This window comes from Hyperolius riggenbachi, chromosome 6 (assembly GCF_040937935.1).
Source record: "Hyperolius riggenbachi isolate aHypRig1 chromosome 6, aHypRig1.pri, whole genome shotgun sequence".
NCBI classification, from domain to species: Eukaryota; Metazoa; Chordata; class Amphibia; order Anura; family Hyperoliidae; genus Hyperolius; species Hyperolius riggenbachi.
The window spans coordinates 315218794-315246265 of NC_090651.1; the positions used below are offsets into that span (position 1 = coordinate 315218794).

General features: G+C 47.1%; 1 protein-coding gene across 2 annotated transcripts in view; it reads right to left on the bottom strand.

Annotated features, from left to right (window-relative positions):
- LOC137522858 (MOB kinase activator 2-like) overlaps nucleotides 1-27472 on the bottom strand; it is a 60297-nt gene that overhangs the window by 12740 nt on the left and 20085 nt on the right. The window contains exons 2-4 of one of the 2 annotated variants that reach the window (XM_068242993.1): nucleotides 17494-17594; nucleotides 8833-8978; nucleotides 4293-4386 (exon numbers count right to left, since the gene is read on the bottom strand). In XM_068242993.1, the coding sequence (XP_068099094.1) occupies nucleotides 4293-4386; nucleotides 8833-8978; nucleotides 17494-17531 (278 nt within the window). In that variant the 5' untranslated portion in view covers nucleotides 17532-17594. Of the gene's footprint in view, nucleotides 1-4292; nucleotides 4387-8832; nucleotides 8982-17493; nucleotides 17595-27472 lie in introns of both variants that reach the window. The other variant, XM_068242992.1, reaches the window with a different exon arrangement.

A 27472-nucleotide genomic window follows, 5' to 3' on the forward strand; every position in this document is an offset into this window, starting at 1 on the left:
TGATTACATCAAAGCACTGGTGTATAGCATTCACTCAGACGTAACTGCAAGTTAATGATTGACCATTCATGCATGGCACGGGCCTGACATCAGCAGATAAGGGAGAAAAGGGACCTTTTTTATTTCGTTTCCTTTTGAACTGTAGCCCAATATAGGCCATAATTCACCCCCACCATCACTATCATAACCAAATACCAATTTCTTACAACTAAGCTTCACCCACAAATATTATATTAACTGTTTAATGCGGCTGACAAGTGTCTTTGTAAAAGAAAAACAAAAGTTTGCTTTCCTAAAACAGAAAGAATTTGCGATAATTCAGGTTGGAGTGAGCTCGAGATGTCTCCCAGGCACCACTGCTGAATATATGCAAATTAACCATTGTACCCTTAGAAGCTAAACACACCTCCAGAACCGCTGGAATGCAATGATGTGTCATCTTGTTAATATGTACAGAGCCATAATAATCCAACATGCATACAGACTGTTTCGGATTGTTTGATCCTCATCAGTGCATGGCATGGATTAATTTGGCTCTATGGAGTAGGGCTTGTAAATCCGAGAGGCACAGACTAACCAGCAAGCTCATGGTGACCCAGAACTCATTGGGGTGTGTAAGGGACTACAATGGTCCTAAAAGCCCCCTTACTAAGATGTTAAGAAAAACAAAAGTTTGCTTTCCTAAAACAGAAAGAATTTGCGATAATTCAGGTTGGAGTGAGCTCGAGCTTGCATTCCAGCGGTTCTGGAGGTGTGTTTAGCTTCTAAGGGTAGAATGGTTAATTTGCATATATTCAGCAGTGGTGCCTGGGAGACATCTCGAGCTCACTCCAACCTGAATTATCGCAAATTCTTTCTGTTTTAGGAAAGCAAACTTTTGTTTTTCTTAACATCTTAGTAAGGGGGCTTTTAGGACCATTGTAGTCCCTTACACACCCCAATGAGTTCTGGGTCACCATGAGCTTGCTGGTTAGTCTGTGCCTCTCGGATTTACAAGCCCTACTCCATAGAGCCAAATTAATCTATGCCATGCACTGATGAGGATCAAACAATCCGAAACAGTCTGTATGCATGTTGGATTATTATGGCTCTGTACATATTAACAAGCTGACACATCATTGCATTCCAGCGGTTCTGGAAGTGTGTTTAGCTTCCAAGGGTACAATGGTTAATTTGCATATATTCAGCAGTGGTGTTTGTAAAAGAAGAATCTTATTCCTGGAATGGCTGCAGTTTTAAATAACTAAAGCCTCATACACACTGTAGACTTTTCTTGGCCTGGGTGGCTGATTTTGGCTGAAAATCTAGCATTTATACAGGTGTCCCAAGGTCTGCTGAGGACCATTAAATGAAATCTTAAAGTGGATCCGAGGTGAACTTTTACTCATTGCATAATTGTATTCCTTTCCTATTGTTTATAGGGCATTCCTCAAGCCAAATACTTTTTTGTTTTTGTTTTAATAGTCTAATTCCCTATAACCTAAAAAAAAAAAACACACCCACAGGTTTTCAGAGAGCCTTGGCAGTAGCAAGGGCTCATGGGAGCTCAGTCTGGGCAGAAGGAGGGGGAGGTGTTACTAGCCATTGATTTCAGAGGGAGAGGGGAGGAGGGAGGAGGAGAGGGGATTAGGCTGATGGCTCAAGATACAGATAAGCCTGCCTCTGTGTAATGTTTACAAACAACATGGCCGCTGTCATTGTATCACAGGAATAAATAATTATATTCTATTAAAACTGTTTGCAGCTAGATTTGCTGTGTAAACCATCTAAACATTAGATATATAGATATATATAGATATATATATATATATATATATATATATATATATATATATATATATATATATATATATATATATATATATATATATATATATATATATATATATATATATATATATATATATATATATAGACAAGTTACTTGTTATAGTTAGTTTTTCATCTCGGATCCGCTTTAAGTAAAAAAGAAAAGCAGTTTAACTTACCTGGGCTTTTGGCAGCCCCTTACAGTCATCCTGTGCCCGCAACATCCTTCAGCAACCCTCCAGCCAGTAGCAGCTAGCCATGACCAGCCAGCTTTGGGGAGCCACGGCTGCTGGCTGGAGTTTGCAGGACAGCGCGGGCACAGGATGACTGAAGGGGGCTGCCAGAAACTGCTTTTTTACTCCAGGGATTACTACAGTGAAAAAAGTAATCAGTTAAAATCTAACATAACCGACAGGTTTTGGACTAGTCCATCTCTCCATGGGGGATTCTCATGGTTTTCTTTGATTTTAAAAGCATTTCCTGAATGGCAGTTGCTACGTCTAACTGACAAAATAGTGTGCAAATGAGTAGGGAGGCTGGCTGGTATCTTACTATTTGGAAGTTTAACTGCTGTTCAGGAAATGCTGAGAATCTCCCATGAGGAGATGGACTAGTTCAAAACCTGTCGGTTCTGTCAGATTTTAATTGCTTACTTTTTTCGCTGGAGTGGTCCTTTAAATGAACCTGAGGCGGGGTTCTTCCATCGCAATCCATATACAGAGGCTGGGTCTGTCTATAGAGCCCAGCCTCTGTTGCTAGTTAGTTTCTTTCAAAGCCCCCCCTGCGCGCTGTCAGACCCCATAAAACACAGCCGCGCTGGCGACACGCAACGTGTCGCAGCCGGCTGTGTTTAACTCACTACTGTCAGTCTCGCCGCTCCCCCGCCTCCTGAATCACTCCGGTCCCCGCCCACATCCCTTCCCTCGCCGCTGATTGGAGGGAAGGGACGTGGGCGGGGACCGGAGCTATTCAGGAGGCGAGGGAGCAACCGAGACTGACAGTAGTGAGGTAAACACAGCCGCATAGCGTGGCTGTGTTTTATGGGGTCTGACAGCGCGCAGGGGGGGCTTTGGAGGGAACGAACTAGCAACAGAGGCTGGGCTCTATAGACAGACCCAGCCTCTGTATATAGATTGCGATGGAAGAACCCCGCCTCGGGTTCTCTTTAAGTAACCCTTTAACCACTTGAGGACCCACCCTTTACCCCCCCCTTAAGGACCAGCGCTGTTTGTTGGGATCTGTGCTGGGTGCGCAGCACAGATCAGCGGGCACGCAGAGCGATCAGATGGCTCCCTTTTTTCCCCCCTATGGGGATGATGTGCAGGGGGGGGTATGATCGCTCCTGCCTGCAGGCATGTTGCGGGGGGGCACCTCAAAGCCCCCCTCCGCGGCGAAATTCCCCCCCTCCCTCTCCTACCTTTCCCCCCCCTGGTGATCCGAGCTGCACAGGACGCTATCCGTCCTGTGCAGCCAGTGACAGGACGTCCCTTGTCACATGGCGGCGATCCCCAGCCGCTGATTGGCCGGGGATCGCCGATCTGCCTTACGGCGCTGCTGCGCAGCAGCGCCGTACAATGTAAACAAAGCGGATTATTTCCGCTTGTGTTTACATTTAGCCTGCGAGCCGCCATCGGCGGCCCGCAGGCTATTCACGGAGCCCCCCGCCGTGAATTGACAGGGAGCAGCCGCTCGCGTGAGCGGCTGCTTCCTGATTAATCAGCCTGCAGCTGGCGACGCAGAACTGCGTCGCTGGTCCTGCAGCTGCCACTTTGCCGACGCACGGTATAAGCGTGCGGTTGGCAAGTGGTTAATGATCAGGCATGCCGGATCTTTATGTGGCAACTGCCAGGCAAGTCCATTCAGGAGCACCATATCACACTGACTCTTGAGCTTGAAGTGTAATGCTGGGTACATGACGCAATTTCCTGTATGATCGACAGGTAATCTGGACAGGAAGTTGCATTGTGTGTACATGCCCAAACTGTTCTTGAACGATAACAGGATCGATTTTACCGTCATAACTTCATAAAATCGATCCATTTTTCAAACAGATGCAGATCAGACATGATGGAAATAATCGTCCAATTCCCGTTGATCAGACAGGAAATAACATTGTGTGTACCCAGCATTATGGTGTGGATACCTCAAGTACTCAACAGGCAGAAACGTTATTAGCCTCGTTGTCTAGCCCCAGCCCAGTCTTTAAAAGGTTGATCTACACTTTCAAATATAAGCACTAAGCCATGTTTTCCCCCTTGCCTGGTTCAGTCATGCACCCCTGCCAATCAGGACAAAGAAGGGGCATGGCCGAGCTGCCACTCAACCCTCTTCCTATTGGGGTCAGTCGGTATCAAATATCAGTAAGACTCCAGATCAGCACCTTTAAAAATTGTGTTAGCAGTGGTAGCTTTAATTGCCATTTTTTGGGTTCCTTAAACCCTTATTAGTTAGGATGGAAACAAAATAAAGATTGTGTTACTTACGTTGACCAGGCCTTCATGGTGGGACAGGTGGAAATGGTACAGAATTCAGAGATGGAGCCATACATGAGACTGACATGGTTGTAGAAGGCAGATGCTAAAAAAAGAGAGAAAAAAAAACCAGTTAAAATTATCAGTATTATATAGATCTCTAACCAACAGCACACATTACTCTCCTTTATTCAATGGCCATATTTTATAAATGTGGATGTACTGGTCATAGATGTCAAGCCTTGATGACTTTAAAGCATTAAAGGACACCTGAATTGAGAGGGGTAAGGAGGCAGATATATTTATTTCCTTATAAACAATACCAGTTGCTAGGCATCCTGCTGATCAATTTGGCTGTAGAAGTGTCTGAATCATACACCTGAAACAATCATACAGCTAATCCAGTCAGACTTCAGTCAGAAACACCTCTGCATGCTTGTTCGGGGTCTGTGGATAAGAGAATTAGAAACAGGGGCTCAGCAGGACAGTCAGGCAATCTGCATTGTTTAAAAGGAAATAAATGTGGCAGCCTCCATAGAGAATCATACTCTATTTAATACTTACTGTGTAAACAATGCCAGTTGCTTGGCAGTCCTGTTGATGTTCTGACATAAGTAGTATCGGAGTCAAAACCAGGAAACAAGTATATGGGAATTCCAGAAAAACCTGAGTCACCTGAGTCAGAGTACCTGATCTGTTGTATGCTTGTTCAGGGTCTATGGCTATAAGTATTAGAGACACAGGAGGACTGCCAGGCAACTGGTATTGTTTAAAAGGAAATAAATAGGACAGCCTCCATATACCTCTCAACTCGGCTTCCCTTTAAACTATAACAGTTTAGATTGAAATATTGACTGCATATATAGATCTGTCATGTCAGATGTTTGGCTGATGGATCCTGATGGAGTATCACGGGTGGAAGCAGCAGGAGATCAGGATTTTTGATGGCCTTGCGTTGCATTGGACATCACAAACCTACAACCGTAACAGAAACGGTATAATAATACAATAGTGGGTGAGGTAGTAACCCCTCTTTGTGCAAACTGCATGCAACAGCCAACAAACTATAAAAACCATATATAGGGAGCTTTAATGGAAACCGTTAGCTCGTAAGACGTAGCTTTTAATGATATGTAAATAAGACTAACCGTCATATCCATAATAACTGTGATCAATCACATTCTGTATTGGAATGCAGAGATGCCAATTTGCGTAGCGGGTTAATGCGAGACTCTGTGCAGGCGCCATCTATTTTTGGCTCAGAGGTCTCCCATGTGCTATAACTCTATATTATGTCTGACTGGTGTGATACAGCAGCGGTAAAGAAAACAGACTCTGCTTTCCCAGCACAAGAAGAATAACAAAGGTTGCTGGGAGGGGAGACTTTGTGGTCTCGGAGTTGGATAAGAACTGGGAAACTGGATCCAGTCAGCCGTCTGTCTGTAAGCCTCAGCATCAAATCAGCAACAGATGCTGAGAGCGCGCTGCTGGGCCGTGAAACAAGCTCGGCCCTGTGCGCGACTGTCTGCTTCAACAGAGATGGCAGCCGGCCGCAGGCATCTCCGTTCGTCGGGACAATGCACAAAAATAACGTGACCGTACTGTATATAAAACAGCTCATTGTAAAAATGTACACTTCACAGGAATTGCACGAGTAGTTTTGCCAACTTTACGGAATGACATTATTATCAAAAAGGCTCATTCTCGCCATGATTTTATAAAGCTGCTCCTAAACGGCTTTCTTAAAGCAAACCTGAAGTGAAAGTAAACCAATGAGAAACAAGTGTATCTAGTGAACCTTAACTAAACAAAGGAAAAAGAGTTTCACTTACCTGGGGCTTCTACTAGCCCCCTGCAGCCTTCCTGTGCCTGCAGCATGCCGAATCGCAACTAAAATTTCATTTCTGCAGTCGGCGGGCCACTGCGCCTGCACAGCCCTGGTCGCGCACATCCTCATATGCATTTAAGACGGCAAGAGCGTCCTGCACAGGCACAGTGAGAGAGAACCTCGTACTGCGCAGGAAGCTCTCGCCGCTGCGAACGCGCAGGAGAATACGTGTGGCCAGGGCCGCACAGTTGCCTGACGACTAATCAATTAGTCAGCAGAAACAAATCTTTGCCATGGCGGGGGACCAGAGGATTGGTTTTTAGCATGATGCGGGCACAGGACGGCTGCAGGGGGCTAGTGGAAGCCCCAGGTAAGTTAAACTATTATTTCCTCTGTTCAGTTTAGGTTCACAAAAAAAAAAAACAAAAAAAACGGGTGTTCCAGGTAGATACACGACCCCCCCCCACCCACCCACGTGTGTACTAGGCATTAGGACTGGAACCCACTAGGAATCGCTGCAGCACTTTTAAATCGCACAATCGCTGTGTGCAGCAATTCCTAGGACAATCACAATCGCGTTTCCCTCTGTTTTGAAGCACTTCCGATTAGCTTTATATAAAAAATAAATAAATAAATAAAACAAAAAAAAAACAACTTCACTATACTAACCAGTATGTCTGGCTTTCGTCAGTAGCCCCGCCCCCCAATGGTGGATACACACCACCAAATCACTGCTTTTCATAGCGATTTTGCAGCACTATTATACATGGCTTTGAGCGCAAACGCATCCAAAATGCTACATGTCTTGTGATTAACACTAATGGCACTAGTGGGTTCCTTATCTGCAACCAGATTGGCTGCTGTAGGTATACAGTTTGTCCATCAGATGCTAATCCATAGTAACATGTAGATTTCAAAAATCCCCATCTGGAACAATCTGATGTCCTCTGGCAAGGAGCATCTGATGGGAAAACTCTCTGCACCTATCCGCATCAATCAAGCAACTTCCAGCAACCACTTTTGCATAACAAGTTAGTGGCCTGACTCAGGCGCCAAGTATGTGACAGTTATGTAAAGTGCTTAACTCCACCACACACAGCAATGCGGAACCCACAGCTGCTTCTCTCTGTATGACAAACAACGCTCTGTCTTCCCAGGACTCAAACTGTAAACATTTTAGGCAGAACAGGCTGCAAAAACACTGAAGAACCCCAGCCAATCAGAACCTAACAGAGTTACAACATGGTGGCTAAGTGGTCAGTGCTCTGGTCCTGGGCCGTACAGTCGGTACAAAAAAAAACAACAAAAAACACCAGACACCTCACTTTATGATACCACCGACACCAGGTACCCAAAATTGCTCCGACTCCTTAGCCCTGCTCTGGTCTACAATAATAGGTTCACAATTAGCACGGGGTTTGTAGGTTCTTCTCTTGTTAATGTGGGTTTCAGGTATTCCAGTTTTCTCCCACAAACCCCCCACATTATACTGACATATTCATTTGCTTCCTCAAACTGACCCAATATTAGATGCTTCCCACTATAGAAAGCTGGGATGGTTTAATCATATGGGGCTTGATTCACTAAGCGGTGCTAACTGTTAGCACGCCTGTGAAAACCCCCTTAGCATGTCTAAACGAGCTTATCGCGCGTAAAAAAAACTTTACGCGCGCACTGCACAGAGCGCTCCGCGCGAAGTGCCCATTAAAGCCTATGGGACTTAGCACGCGCATCGGACTTTGCACGCGCAAACCTTTGCGCTCAAAACTTTGTGCGCGATCTGATTGAGAAATCTGGTGCTAACCTCTCTAGCACCCTGGTTAGCACGTCTAAAGACTTTAGACGTGCTAAGTAGGTTAGCACCGCTTTGTGAATAAAGCCCATGATGTGTTACCTGTTACCCAAGCTGAGATCACCTCCCCTGTGACATCATCAGTAGCAGCCTGTGTTTAGTATTTTATCTCCACCACCAGTGTGCCTGATTCTGTCCCGGCAATATGAAAGGAAGGGAGGGGTTCCTCCAAATAACTGTAAAATATTTGATATTTGCCATCATGAAGCTGGAAAAAGGCTGCCATTTATCATTAAAAGTCAGAAAATACTTTGTATTTCTGAAATCTTGTATTTTTAATTTGGGTCCACTTTAACTGGACCCCAGTAAGTAAGGTTAAATTGACAATCACACATTAAGTCTTCTTCAGCTAAATGCAATTGTTCCTGACCGTCACAAATCTATAGTGTGTACAAGTGACCAATGAAGTCACTGGCCTTCATTGTAGCGATTTGTGAGATTGATCACTATGTCTGATGTCGCTGTTCTGCAAGAAAGAAAAAAATGCTTCCACAGCGTGGTGCTGCACACCCTCCCCTATCCATGTAGTGGTACGTCCCTCTGCCTCTTAGTGGTTGCAGGACTGCTAAATATCTCTTTCTCCTCCGATACACCAGATCAGGTGTTTTTGTGGCTACACATGTTATGGGTGTGAAGATCCTGATGGGCACACTTGTTTTATGCCCCATGCACACAAGAGGGTAATTGGCGAAGCTGCACAATAATAGACTGGACCATCATTTGCACTTGTTGCAGGAAGCAGTAACCAGATGGTCCCTTTATGCATAAACCAGTATAAGCAGAGTATTGGCGGATGTGGAGAGCGTTACTGAATGATCACAGTGGGCTCAGCTGAAGCCTCCAGGCTGGAGAGGGATTTTATCAGAACTCACCATTACTGGCCTGCCACTCATCTACATTCAGCCCTTTGGGTAACGCCACCAGCATTAATATATCAGCATCCAGGATGCGGGCGGATGTGTATCGCGGCTCCAAATACAGCTTCTCCATCTCTGGCGCAGCTTTCTTCTTCATTTTACTGCTGAGATAAACAGAAAGCCTGAATCAGCTTGAGATCACTTAAAGCATTCTTCCCTTTAGTCAAGAAAGATTGATACAACACATCATTGATGCACCAGCTATATTTCATTTAAAGTGGACCTGAACTCTAGCACAAGACAGAAGGAAAGCATACAGTATAGAAATGTACATTGTATTTATTTAGAGTTTAGCCTGTCTAATCCACCTCATCTGTGACTAATTACAAGCTGTAATTTAATCTTACAGCTGAGTCAGTTGCCTGCCACAGCAGAGCAGCTAATTGGTAAACACAGGATGTTAATTTGTCTGCTACCATGAAAGCAGGAAGTAGACACCCCCCTGCAGCTGACAGCTCCGCTTGAAGCCACTGGCCCGGGGGTCCCCACCAGTGCTTAAAGCTCAATTACTGACAACACCTTGTTTAACCACTTCTGGGTTTCGGGTGGTTTGGATGATCTGTGCTGCGGGGGCTCTTCAGCCCGCAGCACAGATCAGATAGCAGCCAGGGCGATCAGACTTCCCCCCCTTTTTCCCCCACTAGGGGGATGTCCTGCTGGGGGGGGTTCTGAGCACCGCCGCTCTGCTATGCCTTGCGGGGGCTCCTCAAAGCCCCCCTCCGCGGCGCTATTCCTCCCTCTGCCTCCTTCCCTCCCATCTTCATTCTGGGCTGCGCAGGACGGAAATCCGTCCTGCACCGCCTCAGATAGGCTATCAGATGCCGGCGATCCCCGGCCAATCAGAGGCCGGGGATCGCCGATCTCCTCTACGGCGCTGCTGTGTATGTAAACAGCGGGGAAGATCTTTCCCGCGTATTTACATTTACCCTGCGAGCCGCGATCGGAGGCTCGCAGGGTGTTCACGGAGACACCCTCCGTGTACTGACATGGAACGTCCATGGAAACCGCTTCAGGATTCAGGGGCGTACTTCTGCGTACGCAGAATCCTGAAGTGGGTTAAAAGTGTATTCGATGTAAACAAAAAAAACAAACAAAAAAACAAAAAAAAGATACTTACCTGGATCCTCCAGAGTAGCCTTTCTCAATCTTTTAGCCCCGGAGGAACCCTGCAAATAACGTTTTGATCTCGAGGAACCCTTGCATTTATTTTGCAGGAGGAATGGTCTTTAAAAGTAGGGGAGGCTGTTTATGTCACTCTTATCTTTATTAATGTGCTTATTATTCTGACCCCGAATTTAGTGCTTCTTTTTACAGTACCCTCTATTATGTGCTCTATTATACTTCCCCCCCATGATGGGTGAAAATGCCAGGGAACCCCTGCAGAGTACTCGCGGAACCCTGGTTGAGAAAGCCTAGTCCAGAGGCTTCCCACATCCTCCTGGCCCCTACAGTTACTGCACACACACCCCGGAATCATATCACAGTTTGTTACGTGTTCATACATGAGCTGTGAAAGGAAGGCCTTGCCTGGGCAGTTAGCTGGAGCTGCTCCTCCACGAGTGGCTCCCTACTACTGTGCAGGTGCGGCCATAACCAACCGTGCTTGTGGTTGAAGAGGAATGCAAACACGATCTTCAAGAGGGTCCTGGGCAGTGGTGGTGGTTACAGAAAGATGTGAGAAGCCTCTGCAGGATCCAGAAGCTTCCCTTTTCTTAAGTATCATTTTTTTTTATTTTAAAATTCCCCTCAGGTTTGCTTTAAAAAAAGGGGGGGGGGGGGATAAAGGGCTTTTGGGTCTCTCTAAGCCCCTTATACTTGCTTAGTGGTTCACCATGAGCTATGACTATAAGTGATGAGCCTGGTGCACACATAAATCTTCACATTTCCGGTCCATTACTGTCCTGTCCGGGTTGCATCCCTTTTCTATCAGTTTTACCTGACTGAACTGATTAATGTACACTTGTTATGTAGGAACACAGCCATAGAAACACATGCAAGACTGATACAAAACTGACAGGACTAGCGCGTAAATGTACAGATTTATGTGTGAACACAGCCATAGAAACATGCAAAACTGATGCCAACTGTTAAAAACTGACAGTATTAGACACCTTTTTATGTGTGAACCAAGCATGACTCTTGCTCCATAAACAGCACACAGGGTCACTTTAGGACTCATTTTAAAAACTCCCCCCACCCAGCTCCACTTGAACAAGTGTGAGACGATCAGTGGGTGACGGACTCCATTCAGGTGAGCAGAGGGATCCCTGTACACACATCACTTGCCTGTATGAGCTCTACAGCAAGCAAAAGGTAATCTGTATCTGCTCTAAGTAAGTGGAACTAATCAAGGCAGGAAGTTACCTGTGCATTAGCTCTTTTCATCTATGTGGCACATTTAAGATAACACAGGAAATGGCTAATCCCTGAAACAACACAGGGCTTTATGCCAGCCATAGATGGAGCATGTCCTAATACAGAACCTCACCCCACGCTCCCATCCCTGCTTCACAGCTCCATGTCCCGGCCACACGCCCTTCTCACCCTCTAATTACACTCCAAGCTCTCCATAAACCTAGGCAGGGTGATCTTCTTGGACAATTTCCTTGTCAAAACTGTGTCACACAAGTGAACTTCTGTAACACTGCCTTTCCCAGCAGGTGTTTACACAACAAATGGGCCTGGCAACCAGGCCACCTTCGATGAAGAACGCCATTGTTATGGCAAGGTTTTGTGGTGTCACAGATGACACTGTACTGTTTAAATGTCACATGAATAAATGGGGCACTTTTCAGAGAGAGCAGCCATGGTGCCAGCTGTGAGGTCATCGACTATCACAAATGGATGGCTGACAACTTCTACCCTTTTTGACGGATTTTGGTCATTTGTTGGTGCCTGGATGCACGGTTGGTAAGATTTCCTCCAATGACTGACCAACCAAGGAAGCAGAGCTTGCCCACAATTCTCTAAGCTCATCTCCTGTATTTAATAACGATTCAGTGCTGTTTTTACTGTTTTCACCATGGTGACAGTCTCTCTCAGTCTCTCTCAGTCTCTCTCAGTCTCTCTCAGTCTCTCTCAGTCTCTCTCAGTCTCTCTCAGTCTCTCTCTCTCTCTCTCTCTCTCTCTCTCTCTCTCTCTCTCTCTCTCTCTCTCTCTCTCTCTCTCTCTCTCTCTCTCTCTCTCTCTCTCTCTCTCTCCCTTGCTGCCCTACACAGGCTTGCTGTAATCTTCCTGGCAACAGGAGGGGTGGAGCTACATCCTGCGAGCATGTGCTCCTCCCCACTGCATGTGAGAGTAACTACATAGTTGATAACTTAAGGACTGGAGTGATAAGACAACACTCTCACTGCTAAAGCTTATCACTACATGTTAATAAGGTAAGCTTCTTTAGTGAATTAACACTTAAAATAAAGATCCATGTGTGGTAATAAGTTTTCACTTGCCTTATCACCAGGGCTAGGCCGAGGCAGAAGCCAGAGAGGCTTCAGCCTCAAGGCCAGGCCAGGATTTACCTCACAGGAGCTTATAAGCACAAATGTCCTGGCACCCAAAGGCCCGTACACATGCCGGACTGAAGGCAACGACGGGTCCGTCGCTGCCTCCCGCTGGGTGGGCGTGCCAACGACAGTCCGGCGTGTGTACGCACTGTCGGCGGACTGATACGGCCGTTTCTGAGCGATCCGCCCGGCGAATCGCTCAGAAGCAGCCGTATCAGTCCGCCGACAGTGCGTACACACGCCGGACTGTCGTTGGCACGCCCACCCAGCGGGAGGCAACGACGGACCCGTCGTTGCCTCCAGTCCGGCGTGTGTACGGGCCTCTAGACTTCACCCTCCATGTATCTAAAAACATCTGTCGAACCGCACCACACGTGTGGTGGCTGGCTCAGCTGTCACTTCTCCCTTACTTCCCTTGTCCATCATTGGTATCGACAGGTTCCCCTTAACCTTCTTGGCGGTAACCCCGAACGTAGTTCGGGGTAAGCCGCCGGAGGGTGCCGCTCAGGCCCTGCTGGGCCGATTTGTTTAATTTTTTTTTTGCTGGACGCAGCTAGCACTTTGCTAGCTGCGCCAGCACCCTGATCGCCGCCACCGCGCGCCCGATCGCCGCTATACGGTGCGGCGCGCGGCCCCCCCCCCCAGACCCCGTGCGCTGCCTGGCCAATCAGTGCCAGGCAGCGCCGAGGGGTGGCCCGGGACTCCCAATGACGACCCGACGTCAGTGACGTCGGTGACGTCATTCCGCCCCGTCGCCATGGCGACGGGGGAAGCCCTCCAGGAAATCCCGTTCTTTGAACGGGATTTCCTGATCGGAGATCGCCGAAGGCGATCGAAGAGGGCGGGGGGATGCCGCTGAGCAGCGGCTATCATGTAGCGAGCCCTGGGCTCGCTACATGATATAGAAAAAAAAAAATTAAAAAAAAAACTGCCGCGCTGCCTCCTGGCGTATTTTTTTATACCGCCAGGAGGGTTAATACTGAGGATAGCTCTGGCTACATAATACTAGGTATCTAGAGGTGCCCCCAAGTATTAGCTAGCTAAAGGTGCCTCCGACTAACGGGAGATCTGGTCAGTGGGATGCAGAGACTCGGGTAAGTAACCTCTCATTTACACTCAGTTAGGGACTCTGCATAGATAAACCAGGAGACAGGCACCTGTGGAGGGGAGTGAGCCGCCTTTACACCATCAGGCGCCTGTAGGCACATGCCTACAGTGCCTTGTGGTAAATCCAGCCCTGCTCAGGGCGCAGTGTAGGAGGGGGGCGCACAACTCACTCAGCTATCATTCACCTATTGTGTTTGAAGCAGTGAGAAATAAGAAAAGGGGATACATGACAATGACTGCAAGCCAGATATCTAGAGATTAAGGTTTTTGGGGTCCAGGGGCGCCTCAGTCTAATAGCAATCAGTAATGATGGCTGGGGTGGAGGGATGGACGGGCGCACTTTGGTGCTTCAGCCTGATTTTAGTAAATTGAGGCCTTTGTTTAGCTTTTGCATGACTTCTGCCCAAGGTCTGTAACCATCTTCTCACTAACATAAGCCTTATGCTAACCTAATCCCTAACTTAACTTTTAAAGCAACCCTATTATTTTATTACTTAGTATTTATATAGTGCTGACATCTCCCGTAACACTTTACAGAATATGTCTTGAGTCACTTACTGTCCTCCACAGGAGCTAACAATTTAGTCCCTACTATAGTCATCGTAGTTTAGGATCAATTTAGGGGGAAATCGGAGTGTCCGGAGGAAACTCACGTAAACAAAGAGAACATACAGACTCCGTGCAGATATTGCCCTTTGCTGGGGTTCAAAACTGGGGACCCAGCGCTGCAAGCAAAGAGTGCCACCCTGCTACCCAATCCTAATCATATAGCCCTAACACTAGCTTTGCCAAAGCACTGGAGTCCCAATGCAGAGAAGAAATACTTTGCCTTTCTGTGTGACAAGTCGATGCTACTCTAAGCAATGTACCGAGGTGGAATATTCTCCTCCAACTGCTATACTTTGACAGCTTCTTCCCCCTCCTATTGAAAAAAACATGCTGCTTGGCAGAGAACAGCTGACCTGTTCACAGACCAGGGTAAACTGTCACCTGTAGCGACAGCAAAAGATCATTTGGGACTGCATTTATTCACGGTCTGTGTGTGGCTTTAGAATAGGTGGGCAGAAGGTCTAGCGTGTAAAACATGGTAGGTGTAGGAGGACCCATCACATGCTTACCCAGGTAGAACAGCAAATAGTTGCTCCAGCCAACACATGACATCAGCAACCAACTTTTCCTGTTTGTTAATTTTGTTTAAACTTTTATGGTTCAAAAAAAGGTTAGCAAGGTGTGTTTGTATAGAAAGGAGGAGTGTGTTCTGACTGGCGGGCGCATAGCGTGCTGGTCGCATGAGCTTGCCCTGTCCCCCTCATGATTAACACCCCCCCCCCCCCCCCATATGTCTCACTTTGTTGGTTTCTTGATGTATTTTAATTTATATTCTAATAAAGTGAAATATGGTCTCAATTAGTTAATGTTTGCATGATTAGAAGTGTTTCTGCTGTGTGTTTTTTTTCTCTTTTTTCTCTCTTCACAGGTGAAGGGTGAAGAGCTGTTGCTGAGCAGATTGGCAGCCGTCAAGATGTGCTTTGATTTGTGTGCAGTTTCTACCTGGCTCTGATTGGCCGTTGAAAAAAGCGGGTTGTTTAGGAGTTCCAATGAGATGGCTGCTCTCATCAGTTGATGTGACGGAGTGGTGTCAGTCAGTTCATTGAACTCACAAGCATCCCGCCCACCCTCCCATGTCGATGGCTCAATTTTATTGGAGATATATATATATATATATATATATATATATATATATATATATATATATATATATATATATATATATATATATATATATATATATATATATATCGCCGTGTTAGCAGATCTAGTTTCAATGGGGAGAATGTCACAATTTGTTAGGTGGACATTAAGTGTACAGCTAATATTTATTATGGTTATATATTGGGGGGGGGGGAGTGAAAGAGAGGAAGAGAAGTGGAAAGAAAGAGACCGTTTCTTTCATTAGCTCTGAAATGAGTAGTAAGCGCTGAGTTCACAGGAAATACTAATCCTTTCACAGTCTATAAAGAACAGTTTTCAGTATGTTTATCTGTGGAGAATGTGGAGGTTCTGAAAGGATGTCTTCGCATATATACTCTTGGGAAGTCTCATCTGGCTGACCTTTTACTATATAATCAAAAATAATTTATACAAGGAAAGCCAGCTTCCTTTCAAGGAAGAGTATGTGCTTAGCTGGAGATCCATCATATACTGTACATATAAGCAGAGTCTGCCTCATTACCGAGACTCCCCCAGAAGCAGCAGCAATCCTTGCGACATATCTCTTCCTGTCTCCTTTGTCTTAGATGACCTGCTGTAAATACATCTATCCTGCTTATAAAAAGTAATTCTGATAGCATCTGTAACCTGCATTCCCAGAGTTCCTCAGCCATGACACAAACTCTATTTCAGCATGTTTGTGTTGCATAGAATTCTTTTCAGATGAAGGATACAGGCATGGATAGCAATCACTATTGCATGAGCCTGCTCAGTTGAGAGATTGTGGAGGTAGGTTAGGCCACTCCAGCCCTCATCTGTCCAGTCTTCTGTGACTGCATGTCTGTGGGGGTCCCTCTGAAGACACGATCAGCTGCCATCTTGTAAAGGAAAAAATCTCAACTTTCTCTACTCAAACTTCCGTTTTTTTTGCACTTACTCCACATTGGCAAAGTGTTCCAATGAACTTTTGGTAAGGGGGATAAATAGTTTTGGTACTGAACTCCGTGTAATTCTCTGGTCACAGAAAAATAACTGTGTTGCCTTTCATGTGGCTAAGCTGAAGTTCCATAAATACTTATTATGATCTGTTTTCATTATATTCAGTCAACAATGCAATCGGGTCGGCACCACCAAAATAGTATAAAGCTCTTTTATTCCATGAAGCAGTGACAGACGCTGTTTCGGGCTATGTAGCCCTTTCTCAAACTGCTAGTAACTAGGTTACTAGCAGTTTGAGAAAGGGCTACATAGCCCGAAACAGCGTCTGTCACTGCTTCATGGAATAAAAGAGCTTTATACTATTTTGGTGGTGCCGACCCGATTGCATTGTTGACTACAGAGGGCCCCAAGAGGCACTGGGGCAGGGGTCTAGGCACACCTTCAGGTTCATTGGTGCTCCTACCGCTTGAAACCTTTCATTATATTCAGTAACATAGAAAAGCAACAGTCAATAAGGGGGAAATACTGTAATGTAGAAAGGCAACAGTCAGGTGGGAGGGAGGGATAAAAGATGGAGGGGAGGAGAAGGGGGGGGGGGTGGGATACTGTAATGTAGACAGGCAGGTCATCAACAATCACAAATGAATAGCTGACAACTTCTACCCTTTTTGACAGATGTTGGTTATTTGTTGGCGCCTGGAAGCACGGGTGGTAACATTTCCTCCAAGAGGAAAAGAGGGGAGGAGAAAGTGAGGAGGAAGGAGTGGAAAGAGAGGAAGAAGTGGTGGAGAGAAGATTGAGATGGGAGGAGGAGGAGGGGGGGGGGATGGATGGGCCTGGGGTGGAGATAAGCCAAGATTGACAAAGCTGGAAAAAACTGTCCATAAAAGTTTAAAGTGGATCTAGGTTTAAATGAAAAACCCAGCCCAATTGGGTACACTCTACCGTGCAGGTGTAAGACGCCTGCGCAGTAGAGCTGACCCGTTCGGGCTCAGCTATTTCCGCTGGAGCCCATCGGAAAGCCACTACTGCACCTGCGCTAGAGCAGGGAAGGTAAATAATTACATCGCCGCTGTTCGGGGGCTGCCCTCGCAGACATTCCATAGTGATCCATTCAGCAGCTGTGCCCCTCCTAAAGCAGCATGCACGCCTCCTCAATAGCACTTCCGTGGCCAGTGGTTCAGAGGGGCACAGCTACTGGACGGCGCAAAACAAAATAACAGCGAAAAACTGGACGTACCACAGGAGCCTGGAAGAGGCCACAGGTAAGCACTGGCCACCTTTCTTTCACTTTGGGTACCCTTTAATAAAAGTCAATCAAAAAATGCTCTATGTTCCCATGAAGAACAAATATACATACTGTTTTCCCAAAAGTTTTCCCACTGCCTGGAACACCATTGTGCCTTCGGTTTCACAGTAGAGAGGTTGAAAGGAGATTCCAGCTGCTGTTTGTCCTGTAACCTGCAGAGGAAATGAAAGAGAAGAGTCAGGGCGTGTTCCTCACTGATACTGGAAACTGAGCAGAACAATACAGTGTAATGCAAATGACTATGCTGGAACCCTGCAATCCTGTTTACAATCCAGCAATTATTGTGCAGATTACCTGCAGGGTACTTCAATGCCCTATTACCTCCAAATACCACAAACACCTGTGAGATACAGGAACCAGGCACCATTTATCATGCTGGGATTACACAATGAGATTTTTCAGTCGATTTACTGTCCGATCTTATTTTTGATCGATTTTCCGATCGATTGTCTTATCAATTTCCATTCACTTCAATGAGAAATCGATCAGAAAACCGATCGAATATAACATCGGACATGTCAGAAATGATCTATCGAACCATCTATCTGCTGAAAAAAAACGTATGGTGTATTGCCAGCAAAACAACTGGCTAATACAATCAGATTTTATTACAATAACAGGGAACTGTCATTTTTGACTGCAAGGTCTAAGGCCTAGTTCACACTAAGCGATTTTCCAGCGATATGTTGATCACTGGCGATCAGCAAAATGCCGCTGCTAATGCAAGTCAATGGTAGTGTTCACACTAGCGATCGCCAGTGATTAGCGATTTGCTGATGGTGCATGGAGCAATTTTGGATTGATTTTGGAGCGATTGCACTTCATAGATTCACAAAACGCAATCACTCCTAAATCTCTTTCCTGTACAGTGAAAAAACTGCTTTTTGCTGATCACCGGCGATCAAATACCAAAGCGCCCAGTGTGAACTGGCCCTAAGGAATTTTCCAACATGTCTGATCGGATTTCTATTGGAAAAACTGGATAATTGTTCAATTTTCTTGATTGAAAAATTGGTCGAATAAACTGGAAAAATCAGACATTTTTATTGTACCGTGTATGAGCACCATTAGTGTGATGTCAGTCTACCTAATAACTGTTGAATACATTTTGTACTTTCAGTCAGCCTTCTGGTCCATTTGCGCGTTAACTTTTTGATTAAGAAAAAAAAAAAAGTCCACATTGTCCAGCCGATTTTAACAAACGACTACTTCCAGAGCGCACAGCCATAGATACACGGAAAAATATTAGCATTGTGTCTGCTTAGCTTATCTGAAACACCCAGAAATCTTCAGAGATCAACTGCAGCACTTGACAAATTGTGTGCTTCCATACAGCCAACATCACTGTACAAACACATTCATTATGTACATTTTCCATAATACAAGGACAGCTGACAAGCTTGACCTCTGCACACGTCTGCACATGATGTGGCAAATGTCACGTGGAAAGAAAAAATATCTATTCTTAGAGAAGTATTTATCATAAACATGCAAAACATTCCTGGGCTGGGAAAAGTAAATTCACAACTTGTACAAATAGCTAAAGCAAATAAATAAAAAAAAATATATCTGCAATGCTTTACTTGATAGAGCATGGTGGTAGGTACAGGAAGATTGGCACCCAAGATAATAAGTTGGAACTCTTTACTGAAGAAAGACATGTGGAGATAAAACATACACCACAATTGGGAAATGCAGCTTACTTAGAGAAACACAGAGAATGAATACAGGAAATCACAATACCACAGAGATCATCATCACATTTTACAGACGGGGACATCTTGTGGCTGTCTTAGGCCCGGTTCACATTAGCGGCTGCTATCCGGAATCGCCGTGCCGGAGCCGTGCCGGAGCCGGACCGCATGCGGACCGGACGAAACGGACGCACGGCATAGCAATGAAAGTCTATGCGACCGTTCACATGCGTCCGTTTCGTCCGGACCGGAGCCGGACCGGATCCGGACTCCGGCGTCCGTTCCAACATGCGCTATTTTTTGGTCCGGCTGGTCCGGCTGACGTATCCGGACCGGAGCCGGAATGTTGCATCCGGCCAATGGAAACCAATGAGAACCGGAGAGCGCACAACACACTGGCTATAAAAACCGGATGTTGTACCACACTTCCTATGCAGACTCTATGGTATGGTGGCCATTTTGGATGGGGACCACATGGCACCAGCGTTCACAGAGTGGAGCAGCAGTGACTTCATGCTGGAGCTCTTTGGCAGCAATATGGAGCAGGATCTGTCTGATAGCGAGGGGGTGAGGCCCTACACATCAGAAGACCTCATCCTACAGGTGCAGCAGGTACCAGCCCTGTGGGACAAGGGGGATGCGGACCACAGCAACATCAAAAAATGCAGAGGCCTGTGGAAAAAAATTGCCAAGCTGTATGTGGAGGACTTTGAGAACTTGAGCAAGAGACAGCAAGGCACAGAGGGTATGTTGACTAGAAGTTTTTGGGGGGGGGCTTGTGGTTTAAGCTTGTGATGTATTCAACTTTTGCTATGGATTTGTGTCACCCACGTGTTGCCCACCCACCCGTGGCCCACCCACCTGTTCCCCACCCACCTGTACCCCACCTGTGATGTATCCCACCTGTGATGTATCCCACCCACCTGTACCCCACCTGTGCTGTATCCCACCCACCTGTGATGTATCACACCCACCTGTACCCCACCTGTGATGTATCCCACCTGTGATGTATCCCACCCACCAGTACCCCACCTGTGATGTATCCCACCCACCTCTACCCCACCTGTGATGTATCCCACCCACCTGTACCCCACCTGTGATGTATCCCACCTGTGATGTATCCCACCCACCAGTACCCCACCTGTGATGTATCCCACCCACCTCTACCCCACCTGTGATGTATCCCACCCACCTGTACCCCACCTGTGATGTATCCCACCTGTGATGTATCCCACCCACCTGTACCCCACCTGTGCTGTATCCCACCCACCTGTGATGTATCACACCCACCTGTACCCCACCTGTGATGTATCCCACCTGTGATGTATCCCACCTGTGGTGTATCCCACCTGTGATGTATCCCACCCACCTCTACCCCACATGTGATGTATCCCACCCACCTCTACCCCACCTGTGATGTATCCCACCCACCTCTACCCCACCTGTGATGTATCCCACCTGTGATGTATCCCACCCACCTGTACCCCACCTGTGATGTATCCCACCCACCTGTACCCCACCTGTGATGTATCCCACCCACCTCTACCCCACCTGTGATGTATCCCACCCACCTCTACCCCACCTGTGATGTATCCCACCTGTGATGTATCCCACCCACCTGTACCCCACCTGTGCTGTATCCCACCCACCTGTGCTGTATCCCACCCACCTGTGATGTATCCCACCCACCTGCGATGTACCCCACCTGTGCACATAAAACATACACAATGACCAATTATTATACATCAATTTATTGTAAAAAATTAATACATTTAAAATCACTCAAACTTGAAACTCCAAAATAAACACATTTCAACAAAACATATTAAAAACCAAACATTCACCCTCGTCCAGGTGGTGTGGTAAAATAAAGTCTCAGTTGGTCCCTGTTCCGCAGTGACACTACCCTTGGCCTGGTTGCATACCTCCGCAGGGGCATTAGTGGAAGCACATTCGGGGGTTCCGGAGTCTCTCTTTCCTCCTGCCGCACAAAGTTGTGGAGGATGCATGCTGCCTTCACCACGACAACTGCGTTGCCCGGTTTCAGCAGCATGGGCGTGTGGAACACCCTCCACTTTGACACCAGGATCCCAAATGTGCACTCCACCATTCTCCTTGCACGGCTCAACCGAGCATTGAAGTGTAGCTGGCTGGCATCAAGTCCCCTGTCTGGGTACGGACGCATTACATGGTCGGACAGGGCGAAGGCCTCATCCCCCACAAACACATAGGGGTAGGCCGGTGCCCTTGTCCCAGGCCAGGGTCTGTCACGGGGGAGACGCAGTCTGCCTTCCTCCATCAGCCGGCAAAGGGTCGTACGCTGGAAAATTCCAGAGTCATTGGAACTACCGTACGACCCCACGTCCACGTACACAAACTTGTAGTCCGCATCTGCCACTGCCATTAGAACAATGCTGAAGTATTTTTTATAGTTGAAATAATGGCTGCCACTCCCCACGGGTTTCTGAAGCCGGATGTGTTTCCCATCCAGTGCGCCAACACAATTAGGAAACTTGCACTCGGTCCAGAAGCCCTGGGCGATCTCCTCCCATTTCGTGGTGTCCGGCACAGGCATGTATCTGGCCCTCAGTCGCGTCCAAAGGATCCTCGAAGTCCTCACGACGATGCCTGCCACCGTGCTCTTCCCAATACGAAATGTGACATGTAGCGATGTATATGTTTGTCCAGTTGCGATGTACCTACAAGAGAAATAATCGAAATCAATTTTTCATGTCGTTACAGGAGAAAGGTACAAGACAAGGTGGCGCAATATACGGGATGCATATGTGAAATGGCTACGGAAGAAAAAACTTGCCGAACGAAGTGGCAGTGGCGGGGGAAGGCGACAAAAAGACTACCAATTTGCCAAGCAATTGTCTTTCATCAATGCAAGCCTGGAACCTAGACTGTAAGTACCACTACTGTGGGCAGGAACTGAGAGCTCATTTACCATGACTTCGGCCATGTATTGCTATGGCCTCAATTCCCATGGCTAGCGAACTTTTCTCACAAGCTTTATCAAATGTTGGGTAGAAACGGGTGATAAAGTGATTGCTAGTGTTTGCTAGCTCTGTGAATTGACGCCACATGCTGTTTGGCACACCAATAAATATTTTTTTTATCTACAGGACTGAAGACAATTTGGAGCAAGAGGAACCGACCCAGGAGGCACGGTTCAGCAGTGAGGAGAGCTTGGTGGATGATGACGTCGCCGATGTAACCTATTGCCCCGAGGCGAGGAGTAGGAGGAGGGAGTCCTTAATCACAACTCCGTCCTTTGATGATGACTTGGCAGAAGAGAGCTTGGATGTTGAGGTTGCAGGACCGAGTGTGGAAGAAGCTGAACCTCCACAATCGACCGCTATGGAAGCTCCAGGGGAACAAGAACAAAGTGAGGAGCACCGAGAGACTGCAGCACAACCAGCGCGCAGGGCAACCCCGACACAGGCCAGAGGACGGGAAGATGCTGCCACACCACCAGTGAGGACCACCACACCAGTGAGGCGTCGAGGTACCCTCCCCCCAACAAGGAGAGAGACAGAGTCCGAGATGTCCGGGGCTGTCTCCGGACTTCTCGGGATTCTTCAGAGCCACCAAACTCTCATAACCCGGCAGTTGCAAGATGAGGACAGGGGCCATATCATGGAGCAGTACAAGTCCCACATCACTACACTGCAATGTGAGCTCGACACTGTACATGGGCACTACAGGGACGAGCTTAAAATGATGCATGAGATGCACAGAGGAGAAATCGACCAACTGCGTGCGCAGCATCATCAGTCGGTGGGCCAGCTGCAGAACATGATGCAGCAAATGCATCAACAAAGCAAGGAACTACTGAAATTGCAGGCACACCCGTGTTTTCACACTGTGATGTCTCTAATACCATATCTTGAAAAGGTGCCTTCACAAAACCTGATGGCGTGCCATTCCAATTTGCTGGAGGTGATTAAACAGCACATGGACACGCCATTATTGCAACCACCAATTTTTAGACCCCCACAACCAACAGCGGTGCCCACCTGGCAATCATCACAGATGTACACCGGCTACAGAGGCAGTCAATATGGGCCACCGCTGTCAGGGTCCAGCTCATCCACGACCAGCACCCAAGAGAGTCCAGATTTCCAGGCAGCAACTCCCACCTTTTCTAGTAGTGGTGCCGATACAATTTGAAAAAAAAAGTCAAATTGTTCCTGGACATGCTCCTCTGAATACCTCCGATCCTCGGAGGAAGGATACCATCACAGGGCTTTTTAACTTTTGGTTTTGCTGGACTTGAACTTTAGGGCCTGGTGTCCCCGAAAGACACTACCTGGGTCACAACCTTGTGCCTGTTGCACTGCACCTGTAGTCCTGCACCTGTGCCTTTGATTCCTCTTGTTCCTTACTTTGTTGATCCTAATCACTTGCACAAGACCCTTGGAGCCATGGGTGAAGGACACCTTCACTGGTCGGTGAGAGGCCTAGCCTTTTCACTGACCTGTGTCCTTCATCCATGGCTCAGAGGGTCCTGTGCCAGTCGTTAGGTTTTAGAAGCACTAATAATTTAGGGCCTGGTGTCCCCGAAAGACACTACCTGGGTCACAACCTTGTGCCTGTTGCACAGCACCTGTAGTCCTGCACCTGTGCCTTTGATTCCTCTTGTTCCTTACTTTGTTGATCCTAATCACTTGCACAAGACCCTTGGAGCCATGGGTGAAGGACACCTTGACTGGTCGGTGAGAGGCCTAGCCTTTTCACTGACCTGTGTCCTTCATCCATGGCTCAGAGGGTCCTGTGCCAGTCGTTAGGTTTTAGAAGCACTAATAATTTAGGGCCTGGTGTCCCCGAAAGACACTACCTGGGTCACAACCTTGTGCCTGTTGCACTGCACCTGTAGTCATGCACCTCTGCCATCGGTTCCTCTTGCTCCTCACTTTGTTCTTGTTCCTAACCACTTGCACAAGACCCTTGGAGCCATGGATGAAGGACACCTTGACTGGTCGGTGAGAGGCCTAGCCTTTTCACTGCCCTGTGTCCTTCATCCATGGCTCAGAGGGTCATGTGCCAGTGGTTAGGTTTTTGAAGCACTTCAATTTTAGGGCCTGGTGTCCCCGAAAGACACTACCTGGGTCACAACCTTGTGCCTGTTGCACTGCACCTGTAGTCATGCACCTCTGCCATCGGTTCCTCTTGCTCCTCACTTTGTTCTTGTTCCTAACCACTTGCACAAGACCCTTGGAGCCATGGATGAAGGACACCTTGACTGGTCGGTGAGAGGCCTAGCCTTTTCACTGCCCTGTGTCCTTCATCCATGGCTCAGAGGGTCATGTGCCAGTGGTTAGGTTTTTGAAGCACTTCAATTTTAGGGCCTGGTGTCCCCGAAAGACACTACCTGGGTCACAACCTTGTGCCTGTTGCACTGCACCTGTAGTCATGCACCTCTGCCATCGGTTCCTCTTGCTCCTCACTTTGTTCTTGTTCCTAACCACTTGCACAAGACCCTTGGAGCCATGGATGAAGGACACCTTGACTGGTCGGTGAGAGGCCTAGCCTTTTCACTGACCTGTGTCCTTCATCCATGGCTCAGAGGGTCATGTGCCAGTGGTTAGGTTTTTGAAGCACTTCAATTTTAGGGCCTGGTGTCCCCGAAAGACACTACCTGGGTCACAACCTTGTGCCTGTTGCACTGCACCTGTAGTCATGCACCTCTGCCATCGGTTCCTCTTGCTCCTCACTTTGTTCTTGTTCCTAACCACTTGCACAAGACCCTTGGAGCCATGGATGAAGGACACCTTGACTGGTCGGTGAGAGGCCTAGCCTTTTCACTGACCTGTGTCCTTCATCCATGGCTCAGAGGGTCATGTGCCAGTGGTTAGGTTTTTGAAGCACTTCAATTTTAGGGCCTGGTGTCCCCGAAAGACACTACCTGGGTCACAAACTTGTGCCTGTTGCACTGCACCTGTAGTCATGCACCTCTGCCATCGGTTCCTCTTGCTCCTCACTTTGTTCTTGTTCCTAACCACTTGCACAAGACCCTTGGAGCCATGGATGAAGGACACCTTGACTGGTCGGTGAGAGGCCTAGCCTTTTCACTGACCTGTGTCCTTCATCCATGGCTCAGAGGGTCATGTGCCAGTGGTTAGGTTTTTGAAGCACTTCAATTTTAGGGCCTGGTGTCCCCGAAAGACACTTGGGCAGCTATGCCCTACAACTCTTCCAGCACAAAGTTGGTGGTTGGTGTTCCTTAAAACTGACCGGGCTATACCATAGATATGTTATTTTTTTGTCTTCCATGTTGGAAGAATGTTTCCATGTTGGAAAGTGGTTGTTTTTGCAATAAAAAAATTTGTTTTTACATACCTCAGTGTGATGAGTAGTTGTTCTTGTGGTGTGACTGCTCTCCTGAACGTGGTATCCTTCTTCCTAAGGTCATCCTTCACCATCTCCAAAAGGGTATCAAACCTGTCAGGAGATGTAAAGGAAGAAGCTGTAAAGTATGTTGTGGTACAAGGTGTTGGGTGGAGGATGGGGGAGGTGTGTTTACAGAGGTTTGGGAGTGTTGTGGAGGGTGGGGGTGTAGTGTATAGCTAGGTATACAGGGGTGTGGGGGTCAGGGTGGTGTGTTTAGCTAGGTATACAGGGATGAGGTGTTGTGGGGGTGAGGGTGGGGTGTTTAGGAATGGTGGGGGTTGGTGTATTTAGGCCTATATACTTACAGGGGAATAGACATCCGAGTGTAGCTGTAGAACTTCTGTGGGTGTCGTCTGAGGTCCCGGTAGAGGGCCTGGAACTCTCCCTTCCTCTGCCTCCTGGCTAGTAGAGGGTGCACCCACCATCTCCTGCGAGGAGCACGCCTTCTCCCCACATAGTAGTAGGTAAACAACAGGAAGGAGAGAATTCCCAGGTAATAAGCGTAAAAAATGACTGGATCCATGGTCCCAACTGCTGTCTCTGTATCCAAGGATGGTCTCCACACGTCCAGCTGTCTCCAACAATGACCCCAGAGCTTCTGCTGACCTCCCAGAACCCCAGGTATTTATACAGGTTGTTATCTCTTTAAGAATCCGGATCCGGACCGCAACCGTGTTCATACCGCACGGAAACCGTATGCAACCGGACCGGATCCGGACAGGAACCGTACGGTTCAGGTCCGATCCGGCTCCGGTGCGGTCCGGACATCCGGTGCGGTTTTTGCAAAACCGCAAGTGTGAACGGGGCCTTACTATACTGCAGTTTAGCTAATGTTGTTACTACCAACATTATTAACCTATGTTCAAGGACAACTGAAGTGAGAGGGATAGGTGGGCTGCCATATGTATTTCCTTTTAAACACTGCAAATTGCCTGGCTCTCCTGCTGTTCTATTTGGCTGCAGTAGTGTCTGAATCACACCAGCATGCAGCTAATCTGGTCAGATCTGACAATGTCAGAAACACCTGATCTGCTGCATGCTTGTTCAGGGTCTATGGCCAAAAGTATTAGAGGCAGAGGATGAGCAAGACAGCCAGGCAACTGGTATTACTTAAAAGGAAATAAACATAGCAGCCTCCATCTCCCTCTCGTTACAGTTGTCCTTTAAAGACAAACTTCAGCAAGAATATAAACTAACCATCATTACCCAATCCCCTCACACCAAGAGGACTTGTGGTCTTGTGGCCTGCAGAGATGGCCAAAGACAGGCAAGTAATTCCGGCTTGCATGAAGATTGAATGCAAAATATATACAGTTTGGAGCTGGACCCATCAAATGCAACTCCTGTCAGTTTTAATTGGAGAAATTCAAAATGGCATATACTTTACATGAAATATGCATGCAAAATGAAGTTATTTGCATCTCTTTGATGTAGTGGTCATCAGAGTAACCAAGCAGCTCAGGGTGACCCAAACTACTAGGAATGTATAGGGGGATAAAAGGGACCAAAACGCCCTCCTACTAAAAAAGCAAAGCTTGGTGTAATTGCCTTCTTAAAACAGAAGGAAATTTGCAATAATTCAGCTATAAATGAACTTTCGTGGTTACCCACAATGCACTACTACTAAATATGCAAATTATCCCTTTTCGCCCTTGTTAAGCCAAGCAAGCATCCAGAACCGCTGGTATATAGCAAGCCTATAGCTTTAAGTTTTACACAGCCATATCAAACCCACATGTAGTGGTCATGTGATATATAGGTAGTCCTCGGTTAACAAACGAGATAGGGGCTGTAGGTTGGTTCTGAATCTGTTCTTAAGTCAGAGCACTGTGCCATCTCTGCCCCCTGTACCTCCTCTGTGCCCCCCTGTGCCTCCAGTGTCCTCTTCTGTCACTTCTGTCCTTTGTACCTGCTTATACTAGTTTAAAAGCCATTTTTTC